Genomic DNA, 24,005 nt, shown 5'->3' on the forward strand with positions numbered 1-24,005 from the left:
AAGGGTTAAAAAAAGTTGAAGTTGGAGAGGAAAAGAGAGATGGGAAAAAAAGAACTAGGAAAACAGTGGCAAACAGTGAAAAAAGAAAGAGAATGAAAAATGAGAAGGGTTACAGTGAAAAAGAAAAAGAAAGAGTGAGAGTAAAAAAGAGGAAAACAAAGAGTTAGAGAGAAAAAGAAATAAAGAGTAAAGTATCAACTATAGGGAGAAAAATAAGTAGCTGGAAATGGAAAGGAAGAAGGAGGGAGGGAGAGAAGGAAGAGGGAGGGAGGGAAGAAGGAAAAAGAAATATAAGGATATAGAGAAGAAGAGAGACAGAGTTAGAAACAGTGAGAAATAGAAACACAGAGTTAGGGACAGACAGAAATGAAGTCAGAGATAGAAAAGTAAGATGAGAAGCAATGGAAGAAATACAATGAAAAAAAATTACTAAACCACACCAAAGAAAGACAGGAGCCAAAGCCAGAAAGTGAGGGAGCAGGGGCATCATTACTAGGGTTTATTCAAATTTATTGAATTAATTTTTTTATTTACATTTCAACGAAACACATGGAAACAATGGATACAAATGCAAGCACAGATACAATCCATATACATGCATATATACAGTACATAGAAATGCAGCAGCAAATGCAAATACAGAACAACACAGGGCAATAGAAACCAAACACATTAACACAATGTGATCTTTTTTCTATTTTCATTACATTTTGTTTTATTGTTAGAGGAAACCCAGAACAAAGATTACACACACAAAACAACACTCACCCACCATAAGCACCTCCTTCACATTACACACAAACTCACCATTGCTCTCATCTCAACTGCTCCGTTACACCCCAGGAATCATTGTTCCTCGGGAACATGGCTCTCGGGAGCCTCCAAAAAATCCTCCTGCCTGACAAAAACCCCTGTCCTGGGCCAGTCCGTATCCAAACTTTGGCGATGAACGTCGCCTCGCAGACTGGCCAGGACCAAGGAAAAAAAACCCCATCTGGGGGAGAAAAAAAAAAAAACCAAAATGACAGCTGGGGATTTTTTATTCTAAATTTAAAAATTAGTTAAAAAACCTGAAAGACAAAAGTCATACACACAACATTAGAACCGGTCAACATACGCTCAGACCTGCAGACAAGCACACACAAACTCTCACAGACACAGACAATCACACTCTCTCACACACTCTTCTGCTTACACACTGACTGCCACCCTTACTTGTAACACTACGCTGAAGAATATCCTTCAACACATCATCTGACTACAGCTCCTCAATGTCAAATGGTAGACTCCAGGAAAATGTGTAGGGACCCGGGGACCTGCGAGACAATGGGAGGTGGTCAACGACTGACTATCTGACAGCTAGGAACTAGTCCCACTCCAGGCCCAAAAATTTTGTACCCAAAACCCCATAGAAGACAGATGAACTGCAAAGTCTAATAACTGCTCTACCTAAGCATAACTGAGTGCCCGGGCAGGGCAGCTCCTATCATGATTGGCACAACAGAGGCGCATACAACATAAGCCAAGGTAGGTACATACAATGTGAGTACGCACAATATAAGCCAACATAGGTACACAGAGTATAGGTACATACAATATAAGCACATACAGTATAAGCCAACAGAGATACAATATAAGTGAGAACTTGACATAACTCTCCAGAAGATTAATTCTTGAGCCCTATACCCTTGGAGAAGGTGGAAGCTACAGAACTACTGCAGTCACGTGATGAGGGTCTAATATGCTCCCTATAGAAGACCAAGAGAATGGCACTGGGATGAAAAGGCACTACCAAAGTTGAGAAGGAAGATGGATGAGAACATCTCGTGTATGTCTTCCTGTCCCAAAAAGTAAAAATGTAAAGATGCCGGAGTAAGTGATATCCGGGAAGGTACGCAAGTAAAAGACGGCCAATATGGCACAGAATGATGATGCTAAAGCATGGGGATGTAACAAAGGCCTATGACACAGAAATCAGCATGGGGATGTAACAAAGGCCTATGACACAGAAATCAATGGACACAGACACCGTAACACAGACGCGGACACCATAACACAGACACAAGTGGAAACTGCCTGGCAGTTTCACCTTATGGACCCAACATTCCTAGCCCAAGATGAGCCATGGGCTGATGATGCCAAAGGAAAGAAAGCCCTAGGGCACTAGCACATGATGATGAAATGTAACTCCTTTCAAGATGTTAGTGCCAAAGCACTTAAGAGGAAGCCTAAGAAGCACAGTAGGCCTAAAGAAAGCAATGACTACCGGGTGACTGTAGCTACAGCTCCAGACGTGAAGGCGGGCTCCTCGGGTGAAAAGATCCACGACGACGTCAAGAGTCTAAGCAGGCCGCCGATGTGAACCTCACGAGAACGCGGAGATGGATTGGAACTGCCCTGCCCGGCAAAGATTCTAGTGGGGCTGAGGAGAAACCCTCTCCCTTTGCTTCCGAGGGACCCGTCCCACTACGGGCCTCTCCTCTAAGCTAACATCAAATTGCCTCCTGTGATAGTAATAGTTTTTCCCCTTCTCCCACCTATTGGCGCCAGCACTTAGCTTTTGCAAGATGACCAGATGGAATCCAATGTCAGTTGGACATGGACGACGAGACATTCTCTACCTCCACTTTGGTGCTGCTGTTTCCAAACTTCAACTACGCGATGCCTCACGGTACCTAAGACAAAGCAGAAAATGCAATTAGCACCCTCCAAAAGAGGAATCCCCGGAACTCTGACACACCACTGCCCCAGCTCATCTGAAATCTTGATTTGACTCCACAGGCTGCTCGGAAGATACCTGCAAAATAAAAAAGTACAAGCTTAGCATGCCGCTGCGTAACAGTCACCTATGAGTCACTCTGCCTAAATGCCGACTCACCCGCTCACCTCAGTTCCTTCTCACAGCCAGGGCAGTGGACAGCACCTGCAAAGAAACAAAGCAAAAAAACCCACACTGAGATACTGTGAAAACACCACCACCCTAACCTGACAAGTACGCCCACCTGTACCTGAGGCTTCTACCCACCTGGCCTCAGACATCTGGGACCAGAGACATATTGCAAGAGGACTGCCTAAAATTCAAAAAAAAACCAATAGTGGATGCTTAGAGTTTCACCAGAAATTGCAAACTGAGCAAAAACAACCGCTTTTGTCTGCTGCTCAATGCTCACCGCGCCCACTTCAGCATGACTGCTGCTATCCCATATAACTTCATAAAAATAAGGACAAAGAACAGTGCTGTAACACTTGTGTTTGCTTCACGTGCAAAAACAAACAGCGACTGACGTTCTCAAGGAAACCTGCTGAACGGGGATGGAGCAGTCTGCTATGAATTGAGACCATCTGAATCTGAAAGAAAGTTAGGACTAATGTCAAACAGCTGCAGGACAACTTAACAGAACCAAACATGTTATGTCAACCTACTAATATAATCTAGAGCCCAACTATACCCTGCATTACCCTGCAAGGACTTGTTCTATTGCAGGCTATGCAGCAGGGCAGAGGAGCTCCAGGACAGATATGTGCAGACACAGGACAGGACATGACAAACAAGGGGACACAACAGAGAGAGAGAGCTCTCAGCCAGAAGAATGCCTGCAAGGACTGAGAGATTGCAGAACGAGATGACCTAGGTGAGACTGACGGCTCAGAGCCCATGAGGCTCAGAGAACCCTGCAGGAACAAGATGCTAACAGAATGATTTATTCGGAGAACCACGAAGATCAGTGCCCAAGAATCTCATGTAAAAAAGGCTCTTGCTAGCTTCACATTCTTACAAGTCCTGACCTGATATAACGGACCATTGTGGTGTGCAGCTGTGAACACAGCTCAGAACAAGACCTTAAAAGACATCTGACTGGATGCTTCTAAAGAGAGATGCAATTCAAATGCCTGTCTGACCTCCAGAATCAAGAGTCCTATTGCACTGGTGCCCGTCCAAGGAACGCAGATATCAGATACCACGAATGACAGGAGGGTTTCTGACAGGCCCTCAAAGGGGCAAGGTAAAAGCCATATGACATGATATACCCAAACACACAGAATGCACAATAGACAAGTGACACAACACACACCAGAACTGCTCTGCCCTGAGCACCTCAGCACTGTGATCAAAAGAGACTCTTTCCCTTTAGGTGGCCTAAGGGGACACTTCTTGCACATACCTGCCACCAAAGCTGATTCAAAAAGCCCTCCCAGCACTTCGCTTTCATCCTCTCTATGGTTCATAGCCCTCGACTTATCTCTTGGACATCTGGGGATGAGAATCCACGTCAGGTATGAAGGAAGGTCACCTCGCCCGCTGGGAATTTCCTGTGGTCACCGGGCTGTGGTCCCTTGCTTAGCTACAATCAAGAACACCAAACATCACTGCATGATCTTAGCTGCACAACAGACAAAACCCAGCAATTCTGATACTCACCATCCTCCTAAGAATGCCCAGGTGCTTGGGCCACACGCTCCGGCCTTGCTCAGAGGCTGAGGCCATCATCACAGGGTATGCCTAGGTTAAGAAGAGACAAAGTGATGTGGCATTGCTGAAACCTAAGTGGACCCTGGCTCCTCCTCCCGATCTCCCCGGCCACTGCCAAAGTTTACCCAGATGCCACCTTGAAATAATAGATTTCAAAGCTCCATCACAGAGTCCTGAAATATTTCCAGACTGCTCACAAGCACAGGAAACCTGGTCCACCAGCTGGTTGATGATGGGGGCTTGGCATACTCCGAGTGGATTGCCTAAAACACACAAATGAGAATGGAGGCTTAAAGATGCACCAGAAATTGAGACCTGAGTGAGAACAACTGCTTCCACAACCCATCACTGCTCACCTTGACTGCCAACATCTGGATTTAATTCCTAAAAGTAAAGACAGAAAACAGTGCTGTAACACAGAGTCACCATTTACACTTCACTGCAGGTGACTGACCTGACCAGGGAACCCCCTTCTCCAGGGATGGGGCATTCTGCCATGGATTTAAACTGCCTGCATCTGAAAGAAAGTTAGGACAAAAGTCAAATGGCTGCAGGATAACTTAACAGATCCAGACACCTTCTGTCAATCCAGGAATACCATCTAGAGTCCAACTCCACCCTGCATTACAAAAATTCAAGTCCCCGGGGCTTGCCCCATCACACTAGGCTATGCAACAGGGCACAACAGCTCCAGGACAAATATGTGCTTACACCCGTGACACAGGACCGGACATGACAAAAGAGGGGATGGTAAAGACACGCAACACATTATGTTAACAAGATTGTGACAGAAGGACAATAAAAATCTTCCTGGCAAGAAGAATAATGGCAAGGACTGAGATGATGCCAAAAGAGATGCCCGATGCTATGGCAACAGTGAATGGCAGAGGCTCTAGGGAGAAAAAGAGAAGACTGTAACAGAGTGACCTGTTAGAAGAACTGTTGGTCACAATGATTGAAATGACCATGAGACAATGCTACATTTAGAATGCTCTCCGTATCCCTGCAAACTTTTAAGTGCCAGGACATTACAACTCATGGCTGAAAAGGATGGATGGTGATACTGCTGGAAGCAAGGCCTCAAAAGTCATCTGACTCGATGCTTCTGAATTGCGACATGGAAACACGGCCGAGCCCGCGGGGAAAAGAACGAACTGCCGAGAAGCGTGAGCGTTCGAGAACCTAGAGATCGTGGCTGATGCTTGCGGTAAGGCCCTCGAGGAGAAAAGGCAGAGATACCCGATCTGAGGCACCCCGACGGCACGCTAGGAAACACAGTATACCGGACAACACAACACAGACTGGAACTGCTCTGCACTGCACACCCTACATCTGCAATCAAAAGTAGGGCCTCTTCCTTTAGCTGCCCTAAAAGCCCCTTAGAGGATATCCCTTTCCCCTCTGCTAATTTTTAAATCTGTCCCAGGAATTTACAGTCCTCTACTACATGATCATCCCATCTCCAGGCTGTGGCCCCCAGCTTATCTTTTGGATGACCGGCGACATGAATCCACGTTGGACCTGAAATGAGTCAGCCTCAGAAGGCCTCGTGATTGCTGGTTATTGTCTCAGTGAGCTACAATAAAGAACACCGAAATCAATGCATGACTGTAGTGTTATGCGGGCCAAATCCCAGCAAGTCAGCTACTTGACCTCTCCTAAGTATGCCTAGGTCCTCAAGACTCCAGCTTCATCCTGAGTCTGAGGCTATAGCTGTTATGACTAGCACCTGGGTTAGAGAGAGCCAAAGTTACACGGCATTTCTGAGTGCAGTAAGTGAGCTGGGGTGGTACAAGACACATGAATGCCTCTGCTATGCTTGTCAAAAACCTTGGGGTGCCCTCAAATAGACACCATTTCTCACCCTGCTGCCTTCAAATCCCCCCCCACCTAATAACTCTTAACCCGACACCTACTTACCCTCCCTCTCCGGGTCACAATCCTCAGCTTTACTCATCTGAAGCCTCAATCTCAAACATGATCTTCAACTCAGAGCAGATCCCTGTAGTGACATGATGAAGCTGCTGAAAAAATCTGAAGTGTCGCACTTGACACAGCCTGGAATTTCAGGAAGTTGTGCTCCTTGTAAAAAAAAAAAAAAAAAAAAAAAAAAAAAAAAAAAAAAAAAAAAAAAAAAACCCAGAAATTACAAAAGCACCTAATCACCCCTGAACACACAACCCAAAATCATGAATTTAAATACTCCTTGTGTTCAATTCTGTATTCTTCACAGTATGTTCAAAGACCCTGTTGCTTCAGATGCCCAAAAGCACCTGCTGAAAACAAGCTGAAATAGCTATAAGACCTTCTTCACTGAAATGAAAGACCTCTTACCCCAGTGGTTCCCAAAGACGGAATGAAGCCCTTTAGTAAAGGCTGGGGTTAATATACCCCTGATTGGGCCTGCCTTTTGTTCCAATGATGCTCGGGAAAAGGGAGGGGGCAAATCCCATAAAGTAGAAAAGCCCTCAGAGGAGCTGCAGATGTTTGGCTCCTCTGACTTGAATTCAAGGGGAGTAAAGGGATTGATCTTCAAGGAAATGACGATGTGGTTTTTTTTTTTGTTTGGTTGGTTTTTTTTTTGTTTTTTTTTTTGTTACCGCTGCTTTGAGCAAAAGGCAGAAAACCAGTAAGAAACAAAACTTTGTGTTTAAGCAGCATAGCTAGTTAAGTTGGGTAACTCGTTGATAGCTTACATAATTATTCCTTAGTGACTACTAAGTAGTATTCCACATATGACTAAGTAGGGTGGAGAACAATACTAATGATATGAATGGTCCAAGTCTCCTTGGGACCTTTAATTAGGGCTATCTATATTATAAATATAAATAAGAAAAATAATAGACTACTGGGCAGCATCAGGGTTAAGTACAGGCCTGGACTGCCCTTGTCTGAGATATTTAGTTCCAGGGCAGATAGAAGTGCTCTGAAATGCAGTTTTAAATCCTTAAAATGCTGAAAAAGACAGAGCTTCCATCAGGTGAATCCCTTAAAACAAGGAAATTAGGCATTTACCTCCATTTAAACTAATGCAATGGCAAATAAATGGCTTCTGTCCTTTAATTTAATCCCCTAAAATATTGGGAAAAGAGGGGTGTTGCTCATTTTAAATCTCTCCAGTGATGAAACAACATAGGGACAGCTGTCTTCCCCCTCAATTTAAGCCTTAGGACAACAAAAAGGGGCAGTGACCCTTAATTCAAACCCATAAGAAAGCACTGCCAAGGTTTCCCCCTTCTATTTAAAGTGGAAAACAATGAAAAAATGGGACTTGCCTGTCAGAAAGCATGCACCCTTGAAGGTAATTTCTACATTACTGAGTGGAATTACACACAAAAGGAAAAAATTCAGAACACAATTGCATAGTAAAGAATCATTCCTTTAAAGTTGTCTTCAATATAAACTGAACATAGTCTGTAACTACCAAAATGTCAAATGAAAGTCACCTTAAGCAGCAATTTCATAGACAATTGCATTAGGTATTTCTTAATACAACAATCCGCTAAGAAAAATGATCAATAGAAAAATGATGGGTTGTATAAAACTTTCTTTCAAGTTGATTTGCAATACATCCTGTTCATCCCTACCTGCACAATCCAGAAACGACACCTTTTCCTCCCAGTGTAAATTACTACGGCAAAACCGGCACAGAAAACAGCATGAAGATATCAAACTTGCAAGATAAGGCTGCCGAAAAACTAGAAAACAAGTTTTTTTCATTACAGTGCCACTACAGCTTTTATTTAACCAGGCGAATACCAGCAAACTTTTGTCAGCTCCCTCACGGCAGCAGCACTCCAGTCCTCAGTTCTCCTTCAGCAGCTGAAGGGGAGCATTGCCTTCGTGGACCGTGTCTGAGTCCACGATCTGGCCGGAGCGAACTGCTTCCAGTCGCTCGTCGGTCTCTCTTTTCCCTCTGAACACAAACCATAGCAACAGCCCCGTGCCTAGCACACTAAGAGGCAGCACCTTCACCGACGGCCTCTCGTGGTCGCTCCCCATCGACCGGCTAACGCTCCAAAACCGCGGACTGGCCTTGCTACCGGAGAAGGGAATGGGCCCCCCGCCCTCCGGGTTCCGCCGTCGGGCCATCCCCCGCCGAGCCGCGGGCAGACCCGGGGCTCGCCACGCCCTGCAACGACATCTGCGTGAGCGTCGCCGAGGGCTCACGTAGCGTCCCGGCCCCGGCCCCCATCCTCACCGCCAGCGGCCCCGGCCCCGGTCCCCACCCCAGTCCCCGTCCTCACCGCCGGCCCCTCTCCTCACCACCAGCGACCCAGCGCCCACATCACCCCGCGCCTTACATGAGCGGCGCGGAAGCGCGAGGGCTCGGCGGGCGGGGCCGCGGCTCAACGCAGCTGCCGCCGTGAGGGAAGGCCGAAAGGACCCTGGGCTAAGGGGCTCGCGAACCGCACCACGTGAGGCTGCACAGTGACCGCAGATGGCGTGCTCAGCGTTCACCGACTGCTACAGTGATGCTTCCTTCCAGAATTTGTGTTGGAAGGGTCCATTTTATTCCGTATTAGGTACAGAGAATTGCCAGATATTTCCTCAACACATCTATACTTTTGTAACAATTCAGTGATTTCATTGCACCTTTATGTCACATTCTGACCCCAACTTCTATTTAACTTGCCAGCCAAAGACGACATCGACCTTTGAACACAAATCGGTGGAGTGGTGTGGTGTGGTCTGCACTGCTGTGGCAGAAAACGTTTCTTTTTCTGCTAAAGTGTGCCGAGAAAACTTTTTAGCATATACATGAAATAGCATGTTCTTAACACTGTATTTAGTACCTTCCTTAAAATACCTTGCAGCACTGGTCTTGAGCTGGTTTGTATTCACTCCAGTTTCTACCACACTTGATCAATAAAAATAGCAAAAGCTGGGACTAGGCACACGGAATCTATAAGCTCGTGCCAAATACTGGTCTTAGCAAAGAAGTGTTACAAATGTTTCAGAAACTACCAAACTATTCTCATAATAGTGTGCCCCCACTCTACTATACTGTGTTTGCTTTAGGGCAGAAATTGAAACAAAGTCAAGAATACTCACAAGAAGGTAAATCATCTTTGTGGTATAATACATGTTCAGTTTAATTTACATTCTGTACCACCCAAGTTTCTTCATAGAGTGTAATTCCAAATTCCTGTATTGCCATGCAGGTGCTCATCATCCTTTGACCCATTAAGAACTGATGCCACTGCAGTTGCCAGTTGGTGACTTACATACTCAACACTGGTATTTCCAGCTGTAAAATTTAGTTTTTTAATATGACATCACTTATTTTGGCTTTTAAACATCAAAACATTTTTGTCACAGAATTCACTAAACAATTTTGAAATGTAATCTACAGTAAACTGAATTCTGCTTTTGATTATAGAGTGCTAATCTGCAATAATTAAAAGAACTACTGCAATAATAAACTACCAAACAGGCAGAATATAATATGCAAAATGCATCGCTAATAGTTTGAATGTGCAGATAATATGTTCTACAAAATTTTTATATGAGTTTTTTTCTAGAAAAGTTTCTCAAAGCAAAAAGAAAAAAATTGTGTCACTAATTTTAAGCTAATTTAATTAGCTCAAAGGTTCTTTGTTTTGTTGAAGTGCCAATTCTGAACATACAGTCTGTAAAACAAAAGATATATGTATTTATGTATATACATGTCTTTCCGGACATTAAATTCTCCTTTGACAAATAGTTCATGTAATAAAGGCCATCATGGTCTGGAATGAGGGAAAACAAACAAACAAACAGAAAACCAAACTACAAACCTCTCCCCCCAAAAAAAAAAAAAAAAAAAAAAAAAAAAAAAAAAAAAGAAAAAACAACTTGTCTGGAATTAACCCAGATAAACCGTGGCCCTTCACAGCCAGCACTAGTCTTTCCTGCTAAAAACTGCATGTGGTATGGTACTTACCTAACAGAAATCAAAGAGAGGCAAAAAAGAAACAGGCAACTTGAAAAAGGGAAAAAGCAATACAAAAATATACAGAGAAAACTTCAAGTGTTAGGAAAGAAATCAGGCCTTGTGGTTAAAATACAAAGTGGAGTTACTTAACAGACACATTTGTGCTATTATTGATGTAACATAAATTTCTTTTTAAATTGGCACCTTAAAGACTGGAGACAAACTTCAGTTACAACAGCAGTCAAAAATTTTCTATAAAGCTAGAATTTCAAGTCATCAACAGATTTTTTGAGGACAAAGTAAGTCCTTGTGCACAGGAATCAAAACCTAAGTATTTATTAAAAATTTTGTCTACTGAATTTTACCTCCATATATGCAAGATTGTTTAATTGTTACTGATACTGAAAACAGCATTGGGGTATTCACATTCTGAGCAGACAACAATGTAAAAGAATGATACCACAAAAACTCACCAGAATTTCCTTTGTATGCAATACCATGCTGGCCTAATAAAATTCTAAGATTTTTTATTTCTTCAGAAAGTTGCTTGTATTCCTAAGAAAGAAAATACATTAAAAATAGCCCCCCCACTTTTCAAATACATACCTAGATTGGAAGCTTTTAAGAAAAAAATGCCTCTGTGCACAGCTGTTACACCTTTTGGTTTGAAGAACTTAAAATGTTCTTCCAAGAACACAGAGTAAATTTTAGAAAAAGATACATGTCTGTGTTGCCAAAAGAAGAGCCAGCTTTTTTCAAGCCCAAGAGTAAAAATTAGAAATGCTTTCTGCAACTATTTAAAATCAGTCCTGTAACTAGCATTTTATCATCAAGCAAATCTTAAATTTGCTTCAGGACTACCCTTATTTTATAATAATCATAATTCTGCAATCTGGAAATTTATCAACTCCTCAGCTCTTGACCTAGTAATTTCATGTTCTTGCTCTCAGCAGTTTGTTATCTTACAGAAAGGGGTTGCCTAGTTCTTTTGAGACTCAAAGCACGTACTGCAGAGAAAATCAGAGAAGCCCTTATTTTTTTACTGTGTTTTGGTGTTTATATGAATAAAGATAGAGCAAAAGAATAAGTATTTAAGATTCTATGTTTACCAAACCAGCCAATTTATGTCACTTAAGTTATGATGAAGCCAGAAAAAGAAATAGAAATTATTAAATACTGCTTTGTTAATGAGTGAAAAAAAAAATAGTCACGTGACTGTTCCAGCTCTTGTGGGATCAAAATGGTGATTTTTATATTAAAGTATATTCAGCTTAACTATGGTTTTATTTGGTTATATTAATGAATGACTACATGGTGGTTTGTCTTTGCTACATTTTTTGAATAAAAAGACAACAGCAACTGCTTCTCTGCATTATAATGAATGAATTCCCATCCATGCTCTTTTTCTGACGGTCGGGTTGCGCTCTTTTAGGCTGAGTACACCTTCTACTTCTATTTTCCCCATTCCAACTCTGTTGCATACACGAGTCATTCAGAAATAAACACAGCCATTCTGCCTTTTGCTTGTGCAACTGCCAGTGCATTCTTCCACAAGTCTGGGTAATTATCCACTGAGATTATTAAGAGTGTCAACATTCTCGAGGTTGGTTACGCATTTATCTTCACTAGTAATTCCTTTCTGTCTCTAGACTGATATTCCCCAGAAAGACTACCTACACCTATGGTGTTCATAACCCAAGCGCATACACCAATTCTTTCATAACCCTATCTTCTAACTGGGCATTCATTTTTGCTGGTTTGTTTTTGACTTAGGGGCTGTAAAAAAGATACCGAATCACACTACATGCAGACTGTTACATATTGAAACCAGAAAAGAAAACCCCATAAGGAGATTCAACTGAACACCAAAGGCATTTACATAATGCTCTCCCACTGATACTATCATATAGTGAAAAGGTGGCAATTCCACATTGTAAATATTATGCTCTATACCTTACTGCACTTTTCCACTGTTTCAAATTCCAGAGTTGTTTTCTTACTCTGTTTTTCAACTTCATTTTCTTCTGTTGCTTTTAGAAGTCCCGCTTCCTCAAAAATCTCTTTCAGAATATTTTTGTAACCCTAGAAAATAAAGTTTCCAAAAGATGATAGATCAATCTATTCAACTCTCATCTCTGCTTGTAATTTTTACTGGCCATTCCAAATCCTCAATCTTTATTACCAGTTCATATAGCAGTTACAGAACATGAAAATTACTATTTGCCAACTGCAGAATAAATGCATCTACTCCAAAAGGAGAAACTACAGAAGCCAGGTTTGGCTATTTGACAGTAATTTTTTTTTTTTTTTTAAACCAAATAGAGTTGGAAAGAATTGGCTATTTGACAGTAATTGTTTTTTGGTTTTTGTTTTTTATGGTTTTTTTTTTACCAAATAGAGTTGAAAAGAATTAATAAACCTGGTCAGTTATTAGTTCATCGTACAGAAGCTGCTCTGCTTCATCCCACTTCCTTTGCAGTGCTTCAGTCAGAGTTGGATAAACTGAAAAATGGAAGTCAAACCATGTAAAAACCAGGTGCACTATCCTGCATTAGTTAATTCCTCCTCTAGTATCATGCAAGAATATTTGTTTTAAGAACCCTATGTTTTTATACACTACACAGTCTCTACTGCTTTCAAGAGCTGGGCTTGCACATAAATTGCACTTCACACATTTAAAATTTCTGGAGAATGATCACAAATTTTTCTTACTTCCAGATCCAAGGCCTCATATTCCTATGCTCAATGTAATTCTAATGGAGCTTTTTTGTAAAGTAAGTAAATGGGCAGATACTACAAGACTTATTCCTACATTCCAAGAAAAGAAAATTTAAAAAAAAATCATTCACTGGGTCTACACTAGCAATAACAAAAAGAATTACAATCTCAGATAAAAAAATTATTTGAGAAATACCTATGTGTTATAATGACTGTGATTTAAAAAACCCTTCATATAATATGTTAACATTTAATACTAATTTCTATTAAGGTACTAACTCAACCTAAAAATGGACACTCTCAGGATAGCTGTTCCACAAAGTATTTTTTAAATCTTACCTAAAAGTGAGTGGGGATGGCACACGAGAGGAGTCTCAAATGTCAGAGAATAAACACAAGTACTTGGCTCAGACACATAAGCCAATTTATTGCTCTTTCCACAAACAAGATGAACCTAAACATCAGTAAAAACAAAGATGAGCAAAAAACATCTACATGAAACAATACTAACACTGATGATCTATTTGCTGTGCTCCAATGCCAGTAGATGCATTTCTGTACATACAGTCATGTCAAAGCTTCAAGTGCCTTTTTTTATTTTTTTCTGACAGAAAAAGCATCATAGCAAGCACATCATCCATTTATTTTATCAAGTAAGTAGAGTCATGGTGCCTGAATTAGCATTGTCTAAGTTATTATACCTTTGTCTGTCTGCTCTTAGTTTCACAGGAGTCTCCTTCCCTCATCCACATTCCAACAAATGTGTTGTTGTCAATTTCCCATTCATGCCAGATTCTGAAAAAAGAGGACACTATTTTGTTTTAAGTTACTGAACACAAATGATGAACCCTCAGGAAGAAAACCAAAATACCCTTATACCATGTTCAATTCAAGTGTATATACTTCACTTTTGTTGTCTCAGTATTTCCATCTCCTACAGCCAACACCTTGGAAGCAGTGGTGTAGTTTGTTATCCAGGTTGCTATATAGGACACATCAACAGCACTTTTTGAGAGCAGAGTTTTGGATCAAATTTCAGTTTGCAAACCATTTGCAGGTAGAAATCTGTGTTTAAGTCCAGTAAAATAAAGTTTATAGATCAATCCCACAACAAATTCCATCAGGCTACTGAGTACCCTGTGCAACTCAGTTTGATTGCAGGATTTTTAGTGCTGGTAAGAGCACCTACAAAAACTAGGTGTAGTTTTTGCTAGTCGTAAGGAAAACGATACCCTCAGCATGGTGATGTACCAGTTTCCTCACATACCAGCTTACTGTTTTGTACATACTAAAAAAAAGAGTATCTATATACAAAATATGTAGAAAAGCAATGGTCTGGTTTATACTTAGATTTATTTTAGGTATTATGATTTGGTGGTATTAAGATTCAGGGTCTTTAAATACTTTGGGATACTTTTTTTTGGGTCTACACTGAGCGTTTTATAACTTTTTATATTGTTTAACAACCATTAGGCGTAAAGCACTCTTTTCCTTTTGTAATATAGCAAATAGTAAATGGCCATGAAATCTATGTTAATATCTGTAGTTAGACATTATTGAATTTCTCACATGAACATATCACATTTGCAGTTGGCAGGAGTTATTAATCATGCTCCAGCTAAAATAGGAGGTTAGTATTTATCAACAAAAAAAAAAAAAAAGAAAAGAAAAAAAAAAGAAAAAAAGTCTGAATTTTCAAGACAGGGTATTTTTATGTATAACACCTTAGGAGCTACCATAACCTAAGCTGACCAAAGGAAGATTCTTAATTTTAAAACTGCCTCATTTTTAAAATCTATGAAATGGCCTGCTGACAACATAGCTACAACATAAAATGGTCTAAATATCTCACCCTAAAATCCCACTATAGGCATTCCATCGAAAAGTCTGCTCATGCTGAGTGACATTATGGAAAGGACAAAACTCATACTTGTACCTTAAAAGAAGAGAAAAGAAACAGAGAATAAGAAATGTTTCAGACTGGAATAAAAAAATAGTTAATTCCTAGTAAGTATATAAGCAATTATCCAAATCCATTACTCACGTGGATTCCACAAAACTGAAACACTTGCCAGCAAGCCTAAAGAGATGTGCAGGGCCTAAAAACATTACAACATGACAAAAAAGAAAAATAATGTTTTGGTTAAATTTAAGCAAGCTACTGTGGTAACAAAAGTGCAAGGAGTATGTGATAAATTACATTTTCTGCTGTACATAGGAAATTTTTATCTTCCATATGAATTACTGTTAGTTCCCACTAGCACTAGTACTGGATTGTGTCACGATCTTTAACGTTTTTCATTCTCACTACCCAGTGAAATAGATAAGTCTGATTTGACAACAAAAACGAGAAACCTGTGTAAAAATAAACATTTGGAGGTCAGGTCTATAAAAGGAATCATCAGTGCAGATCCTGCCAAAATCTAACACTGGAATCACTGAAACTCTTGCTTGGCAGCTGTCTGTCTCCAAATTCATCCAAACTCTGCAAGTTTATACTAGTAAAGCTCGTTTGTTCAAAATGTTGACAGTGCTGCATATTTAAGTTTCACTGAGATTCTCAAACTGGATATTGTTTTTTGCCATTTGCCTTCGTGGTCTGATCCAGGCAGTATTTAACAAGATAAAACTTCTGCTGTCAGACAGGTCAGCAGTTGTTATATTCTTTTAGTGTTGACTACAAGGCTTGCTATCAAAGAAATCCAAGACAGGTAACTTGTCATTAAAAAGAGGGTGAAAGTTCTGAACTACATGCTAGAGGAGTATTTCAGTATCTCTTTTATAAGGAAATTTACCTTTGAATTACTAAGCATTTATGAGGAAAGAAGGAAAGAGATTACAAAGCAAATAAAGTAAAATCCCATCCTGGATTCTAATCTGTTATGAATCCCATTTCTAACTATTTCACATTTCACATACAGTATATGCAGAATTATACACTTGAGTTTATAAAACGTGACAGAAAACATTAAGCATAATCACATTCAATGTTGTCATACCAAAATGCCTTTCTTGAATCTGAACAAGGTTTAAGTTTCTGCCTATGGTTAGCAGAGAGACAAGCGTTACTCCCTTTTGCTTAGTCTTTGCCTTCAGTGTTTATCTGCTCTCCTCTAGAGATGGCCTAGAATTTTGTATATTCCTGTTCATTTTGCTTAAGGGGTGTATTTATGTTGCAACACCAAGGCTGTGTGTGAAACTAAGCCCCTCCGACTGGTTCCAAGACTACTTGTAGGGCTTTTTTTTAAAACTGTTTTTGGGTACTAAGTACTACCTGATGATGGGATGACTTATATGATAATGACGCTGAGGATTGTGACAAGAAAAACAGAGTGTTTACTGTGGGTCAAAAGGCTCTGTTACAGGCTAGAAAAACACACAATAAAATGTATGGATAGTCCCATCACAAAAACTGTATTAACAGCACCTGGACCTGGAACCACCAGTGAAGTTAATATAGGTTTTAATCCTTCAGGAGTACAATGAAATATATTTGCCCGTGCTTATTTTTCCACGATGCTTATAAAACCACACACAAAATTCGGTTTTGTATGCATAAAGGCCAAACAGACTATTTGCACTGCAAACAACTGTTACTAAGTGATGAAAACTGTACTAAAAAAAAAAAAAAAAGTAACGGTTGCATATACCTGATACTGCAGAAGGAGACATCTTTGGCTGCAGCCTATTTGTTTGAGGCAAGAATGGGTTATTCAACCTTTCAAAAGAAGGAAAGTTAAACGTTTAAGGCTGAGTTATGCATCTGGGCGTCTATACATCCTCCCCTACCTGTGCGTCTCAACACTGACGGCCGCTGCCCGCGGGCCAACAGCGGGGTCCGCGGCAGCGGCCCGGCCCGGCGCCCCACCCTCGTTGGAAGAAAAGGGCTGGAGTAGGCACAACGGCAGACAGACCCGAACCCGCTGAGTGCAGATGAATCGCGGGACGGCACGGTGAGCAGTCGGCCACGTACCCGAACGTATTCGGCTCCTCCACGATCTTCATTTTCCCCGCCGAGGCGAAGAGACCTGCTAGGAGAGAGCAGTTGGGCGCGGCGGACGGACCAAGCGGCCGGCGCGCCCGCCCTCGCCGCGGCCCCCGCACGCACCCAGCGCCGCGCTCAGCGCCACAAGCAGCGCCCGAACCGCCATGGCCGGCTCCGCGGGAAGCGGAAGCGCGCGGCGCCGCGGGGCGGTGTCTCCGCCGAGCGCAGCCATGGAGCACGGCCGGCGCGGAGGCCGGCGCGGGGGCCGGCGCGGGACTCGGAGCCTCGAGACTTTCGCGGCGGAAGCGGAGGCCGCGCTGACAGGTGCGTGAGACGCCGCGGGAAGCGGGCAAGGGAAGGTGGGTCCTGCCGAGCTGTGCCGCGTCTCCGCTGGGCACTGGTGCACACCTGCCTATTTCAGCTTGCCTGGACGGCGAGAGGGCCGCGGATAGAGGCGCTCGGGAGGACAAGTTCCCCTGCCCCCTTGCCATGTGGGAGCTCGGACACTGCGATCCCAAGAAATGCACCGGGAGAAAACTAGCCCGGAAGGGGTTGCTGCGAACCCTGCGCCTCCGGCAGAGATTCCCGGGCGTCGTCCTGAGTCCACTGGCCTCGGAGTACATCTCTCCGGCTGACAGGTGGGGGCTTGGTGCCTGTTCGCAAAACTCGGGCGGCGAGGGAAGTGGGGGAGGTGCAGACTGTGAGGGAGAGCCCTTGGTTCAAATACCGTCCTGATGCTGTAGTAGAGAAAGCATTTTAACCACTGATACATGGCTGAAACTTATATGGAGTAAAATTGACCTTCTTATTGCGTTACACTGATGCATGAACATGAGAAACAGAGTCGTTTTATCAAGTCAGCTTAACATTTTTACACAGCTAGTGTCAGATAAGAAAAGCATCTGTAGATCCCAATGAAAAATCAAAGTGCACGTCCTGTAGGTTAATTTCTTCAGAGCACGGCCTTAAAGCTACTGTGATTTTTATATTTAAGTTCTTCGATTAGACAACCGAAGTTGGTGTTAACTAGAAAACTTTTTGCGGAAAATGAGAATTTTCTTCAAATGTGCCTCCAGAAATTCTATAAAATTTTATATACTTACTCAGAGAAAAGATTTGTCTCTAGAAGCAGAGAGAACCTAGCAGAGAACCTAAATCAGAACTTCGGTGTAGTTGAAGGTGTGAACATTACTATTAACCACACTTCTGTCACATTTTTAAACCTAGAATTATTCACATTTCATTTTGAAACACATGGGTAAACCTGTTTTTGCTATTTGCATGTTTGGAGGAAAACCATGCTACTGTTCCTTCTCATTGTGTCTCTTATAGGTTATTGGAAATTATATGGGTTTTGATTGACAAAAGCAGGGGATATATGCAAGTTTGTTGCCAATATAAAGCAGCAATTGGAATTCGCACTTTATCAGTATAATGGTGACAATTTTTCAAATACAGTGGCCTTCCTTTTTTTCAGGCATGTCATTGCTCAGAGTGGAATTGCAGTCATAGATTGCTCATGGGCCAAATTAGAAGAAACTCCCTTTAAGAGAATGAGGGGGAGTCATCTGCGGTTGCTGCCTTACTTGGTGGCTGCAAATCCTGTAAACTACGGTCGGCCGTGCAAGCTGTCCTGCGTGGAAGCTTTTGCTGCAGCGTTTTGCATTGTTGGTAGGCTCATTTTTTCTGATGTGGAATATGGTGCTAGCAATTGCTACATCCTTAATAAATCAGAAGAGATGGTTTCTCACAAAATAAACTGTAATGCTGTCAATAACGGGTCATCACTTTCTTGACTTTGGGATCAGATTGTCTAGCCTTCTTCCAAGTGCATGTTACCTGTCACACTGAGGTATCCGTGGAGTATTCATGTCAGCTACTAGACAGGACACAAACTGATAATCCTCATTTTGTCTGGATGGTGTGTAACGTTAGAAAACCTGTTAAAAAAAAAAGACAGAACATTAATCCCTAGGCAAGTTTGCCTTAATGAGAGGTAGCAGCTGGCTGTTGATAGGTCGAGGTCTGGGTAAGAACAAAAGAAATTGCCCCCTCTTGTGATGTTTTGTTCTCATCACAGAACTTTGATAAGAGAAATACTCTACCATACTGCAGACAAATCTTATCTTCTGAAAATACTGTATGTACAACTGGCCTTGTACTGAAGGGCTGTGGGACCTAGAGCTTGAATCATTCATTACCTGTACAAAATACTTCTATGTAGCACTTTCTGGAAGGCTATGAACTACTCTTGGATTCAGTTCTTGGATTCAATTCCATTTCAAGTTAAACTGAAATTTGAAAATATTTGTAGTCTTTCCAAAAGTTTAATCCTTGAACACTGAAAGAAGCACTGGCAAAACATTTTTCTCTTGTATTGACATAAATGCACATACTGAACTAGAAACATGTAAGCCGAGTGAAATCTCAGAGTAAAGAAGAAAACTGATAATATATTTTCTGTTTCAGGATTCCCAGATCTAGCCACCATTCTTCTAAGGAAATTTAAATGGGGTAAGGCATTTATTGACCTGAACAAAAATCTCTTGGAAAAATATGCAGCCTGTCATTGTCAGGACGACATGTTAATCATTGAGAAGGACTTTTTAGCTGGTGTCCAAGAAAAAAAAGATGAAGAAGTAGGTAAGAGAACAACAGAGAAACACTACACATGCCCTTTTTGTAACTAGTTTCTTCACAGTCTTTGCCTTAAATCTCATAAAAATATTAGCAAGGTGGAAAGTAAGTGCTTTGCTGATACGTGTTTTGTCTTTATACTATGCTAAGTGTACCTGTTAGCCCATTTTTTCAACTCAAATAGGGTGAAAATAACTAAAGCAATTTAATGCATAGAGTATTCACAGCTGAATTGTAAAGCAGTTACCCTTTTTCAGCTAACCAAATGGAAAAACTTGGGAGCAATAAGAAAATATGATACTTCCTTGTTTTCTATACAGATGTTAAAAGCAGAGTATGAGTAGAAAGACTAGTAACTGAGAAGGAACTATGAGAGAAATACAGGCATACAGTCAGACAGTAGGTTAGTTACACATAAAAATCTAAGAAGGACCTTTAATAGACATATTTATATAATCCTCAATCAAGATTTTTAAAATCAGACCTATAAAGATAATTAAAATAATTTATAATAAGTACAAGTAGTTATTCCCAAAGTCTTCCAGTATTTTATTGCAATCCCAGTATTTCAGGCTGTATTCGCCAGTGAGTGCTTGGTCTCATTCAAGACAGCACAAAGAAAGGCAAATAATCAAGAACATATGAAAAGGGATTATCCTAATTAACATTTTCCTTTCATGATGATTAAGCCCTTAAAACAGGCCAGGTGCTCATACTGTAAGAAGATGGTCAATAGCCTTCACTTGCTCTAAACTTTTATCTCTTTGCCATGATACTGAATTAAACCATCCTCTTGGTGGAAGCCTAACTACTTAGATTAAACTGAAGACAGCTCTTAAGAGGCAACACAGCTATGCCACTTAAAGCACACTTCCACCTACAATCCTATGTATTTTCTGGTTGAACTGCAGAACCAAGATTTGTTTGACTTTTCTGATAGTTCTGATAGTTCTTCCCAGCTACTTCAGCCAAAGTAAGCCCAGCCCTACCCTTACTCAGCAAGAGCTAAACCTGGACAGCTGTAATTCACTTCTCAGTGGACATCAGCTAACTAGATAGCTGTTTTAGAACTTAATCCATGTTTTCTTACCCAAAGCCTTAGAAACCTACTTATACAATCTGACCACCTCTAAAGAGCTACAGAACCCCCTTGCAGGGGGTGAGGGAAGAGTGAAAAGCCTAGACTGGGCAGGCAGGACTTGAGTTATTTTCTCATCTCCCCCAGTTTCTCCTCAAACAACTTTGGTAAACTTCTAAGAGATGTGAACTAGCCTTTCTGTGCCTTTCCCTCCCTGCCAATAATCTATGAAAATGAAGACCATTATGAAAATGCTTTTTTCATCTTCTGCAGTTTTTCCTTCTTTTTCCAGATCCATTTGATGTTGACTTAGAAAAAGAATTTTCCAATCCCAACAGGCCAGTCAATTCTTCACGGTAATGGAATTTAATTTAAATTTAAATAATAGTTTTACTTACTAGAAGTTATTTTGCTTTTATAATGTTGAAAAATGTTTCCAGTCTAGCACAAAGGAAGGAAGACTCTGAGGAGGACAGCGTGAGTAGTCCAGATGACGCCACTGAAAGCAGTGAAAGCAATGATGAGAGCAGTCCAGAAGAAATAAAAATCCCCAACTATCCCAAAGATTTGTAACACCTTGTATAAAGAAGTTTTCTTGTGAATACTTGAGTGTGTCTTGTTCACCTGTAACTTGGTGCTTAGCAAACCTCCATCTCTGTGCAGGTTTGTAGGTATTTTATGCACGAGGGCTCTAGGTTATTTAATTTTTAGGTAAGTATGGAACATTATTTTGTAAGGAGTTTGAAGCTTAGTTACAAGTTAAAAAATAACCCAGTATTCCAAACAATGTGTCTGGAAAGTGGTTTATAGGGGATTATTTTTAACTAATAGTATATTAGGTAAACTTTCTTAACTTCTGGTCTATATTTCAGCAGGAGAACATGACTAAACCATTGCCCTGTTCATGGTACCTACCACATAGGGAATCTCTGACTTTTTGCAGTCTTGAACCTGCCATATGTGTTTCAACTACTGCATCTATTTAGAATAAACTGAGCTAAGCCTGAAAGGAAAAAATGCTTCTCGGAATTGCTTTAACATTTCAGTATGTTTTTTCGGTTACTTTAATTGCTTATTTTATTTACCCAGATAAAGTCCTAAGCAACAACACAGCGTTTTTGGCACTTCATATTCAGAACTGTACTGTGAAATTTCACATCACAGGTTCATCAGTGCTATCTCTGTGTATTTTCGTCACTCAAAGTGGCACTGTACCAAGTAAGAAATACACATTGTCTGGTCCTTAAAGCTTTGTGACACTCACACCAGCACTAGTAACTTAGGTGACTTTTCCCTACGCCTGTCTGTTTGTATAGTGAAAATGAACTATTACCAGTTGTTTTCTATACATTTACATACAATACTCTTTGGAGTTTCAAGCATCCAACCGAAACCTAAACTTTAGTGATCCTTCAGTAGTATTGGCAATACTAAGGACAATTTGTAGACTTACCTTAACAAACCAAAGTTCTTCACATCACAGGACTCTCTCCTCTTGTCCCTCTACTACGTAGAGGGATTAAATACTACTGCTACTGGAGCTAGAGCCGGGAGTAAGAGCAGCAGTTTGGGTGGTACCAATACTCAATTTCCCTCTTAAAAACAAGAAGCACAAGTGAATTAATTCTACAAGGAGACTTTCCCTTTGATTTGGTTTTTTCAATAACCTCCCCACCCATATGAAATCTGTCTCAAATGTGCTGCTTTAGCAAGGATTTCTTACACAGTGATAAGAAAGCAATTCAACGTAACTTTTAAAAGCCTAAAAACCGTGTGAACATGTGTCATGGGGTGACATTATCAGTCCTGTGTTCTGTTTATGTTTGATATTATGTTCTGTGCTTTCAGAACTGACTCTGAAAGTGAAGGTTTGTTTTGTCTTGTTATCAGCTGGTTCACCTCCCACCATGGTCTGTTGTCTAGAAGAGGCTAGTGCTGACTGGCTTGCTTTTGCTTTTGCTTGCTGGCTTTTGCTTGCTTGCTTCTGCTTTTGCCTTTGCTTGTTAGTTAGTTTAGATAAGCAGTCCAATTTCTGCCCTGGACTGTTTTTTTAACTTTCCCTTTCCTGCATGTCATTCCAACCTGCTCCGGACTGGGACCTGGGAAACACTGAGGAACACCGAGAGCCTGCGCTTTGTGATCTGCAGCAGCCATCCCCAGTGCAGGAGAGCAATCCCCAGCGCCCAGACCCGGGCAATCATTCCCAAGTGAGACTTTCTGGATTTGTCATCTCTTCAGAGTGGTGAAAGAGTTTTGTTTTCATCTGGTGTTGTTAAATTTTTTTGGTGCTGGGGCATGTTTTGTTTGTTAAATAAACAGATTCTGTTCCACTTCTCTCCAAGAAAATTCTTCCTGAACCAGATGGGTGGGGAGGGGCAGTGGGGGTTTGTTTTCTAGGGGCTCCTTCCAGAGGTTTTTCTCCCAGATTTGCCTTAAACTAGGACAACATGTCAGCTATTCTAATTTGGGGGAATGCTTTTATATTATAAAGCTGTAGTGCTCAAATGCAGTCAAGCAAAACACATCTGGGAACAGAGCTGTGTAATTAAGTGCTGAGCTGTAGGCCTTCTTTTTCATAAACTCACTGAAGAAGCTAAGCTCGGATGGAACAAAGCTTTCCACTTTTTTTTTGTTTTGCAGAATGATTTTGACTTAAAAATACAATTTAAAAAGCAGTGAAAGTTTAATGGAGGGTGTATCAGCTTGACATACATGACAACAACTTACATAATTTAACAGATTTCCTTTAGAGAAGGAAACTGTAATTGCACAGAGCACATGCTTTCCCTTAGAAGCTGTATGCATTAATATATGGAAAGAGGCAAGAAATTGTTTCTGATAAATAGGCTCCATTAAAAATCCTCAGCATTACTTGGACAACTTCTATCAGTCTAAAGCTCACAATTTTATATTAACATAGTCACACCAGTATGCTGATCCCATTATACACAGTAAGCAGTTGATCTCTGCTTGAAGAACTCATCAGAATTGACTTGCTGCACTTACCACACATGGTCTGAGGACGGGCTGCATGCGTGCTCCGGGTCAGGGACAGGCAAAACAAATGAAGGCAACATCTAAACCAAAGGCAAACGCAGCATCACATGCCTTAAAAACAGAACTTGGACTGAATTGTGTTCAGAGCTGTTTAAATGGCAGCCTTTTAATAATTTTAATGAAGATAAATGAAACAAAGCCC

At 41.1% G+C, this 24,005-nt stretch overlaps 2 protein-coding genes across 4 annotated transcripts; one reads left to right on the forward strand and one right to left on the reverse strand.

Moving 5' to 3' along the window:
• Positions 1–9,537: 9,537 nt before the first annotated feature.
• Positions 9,538–17,616, reverse strand: GNPTG (N-acetylglucosamine-1-phosphate transferase subunit gamma). 3 transcript variants are annotated; one of them, NM_001245706.2, is given in 11 exon segments: positions 9,538–9,722; positions 10,862–10,943; positions 12,342–12,470; positions 12,808–12,890; positions 13,446–13,560; positions 13,808–13,901; positions 14,959–15,042; positions 15,151–15,205; positions 16,757–16,824; positions 17,080–17,134; positions 17,500–17,616. In NM_001245706.2, coding segments are annotated over 10 exon segments (867 nt in total). In that variant the 5' UTR covers positions 17,112–17,134; positions 17,500–17,616; the 3' UTR covers positions 9,538–9,597.
• Positions 17,322–21,379, forward strand: TSR3 (TSR3 ribosome maturation factor). The gene is made up of 6 exons (XM_072935790.1): positions 17,322–17,415; positions 17,513–17,729; positions 18,569–18,762; positions 19,561–19,734; positions 21,099–21,162; positions 21,247–21,379. The coding sequence occupies exons 1-6, from the start codon at positions 17,322–17,324 to the stop codon at positions 21,377–21,379; spliced, it is 876 nt and encodes a 291-aa protein (XP_072791891.1).
• The last annotated feature ends 2,626 nt before the right edge of the window (positions 21,380–24,005 follow it).

This window comes from Taeniopygia guttata, chromosome 14, assembly GCF_048771995.1.
Source record: "Taeniopygia guttata chromosome 14, bTaeGut7.mat, whole genome shotgun sequence".
NCBI classification, from domain to species: domain Eukaryota; kingdom Metazoa; phylum Chordata; class Aves; order Passeriformes; family Estrildidae; genus Taeniopygia; species Taeniopygia guttata.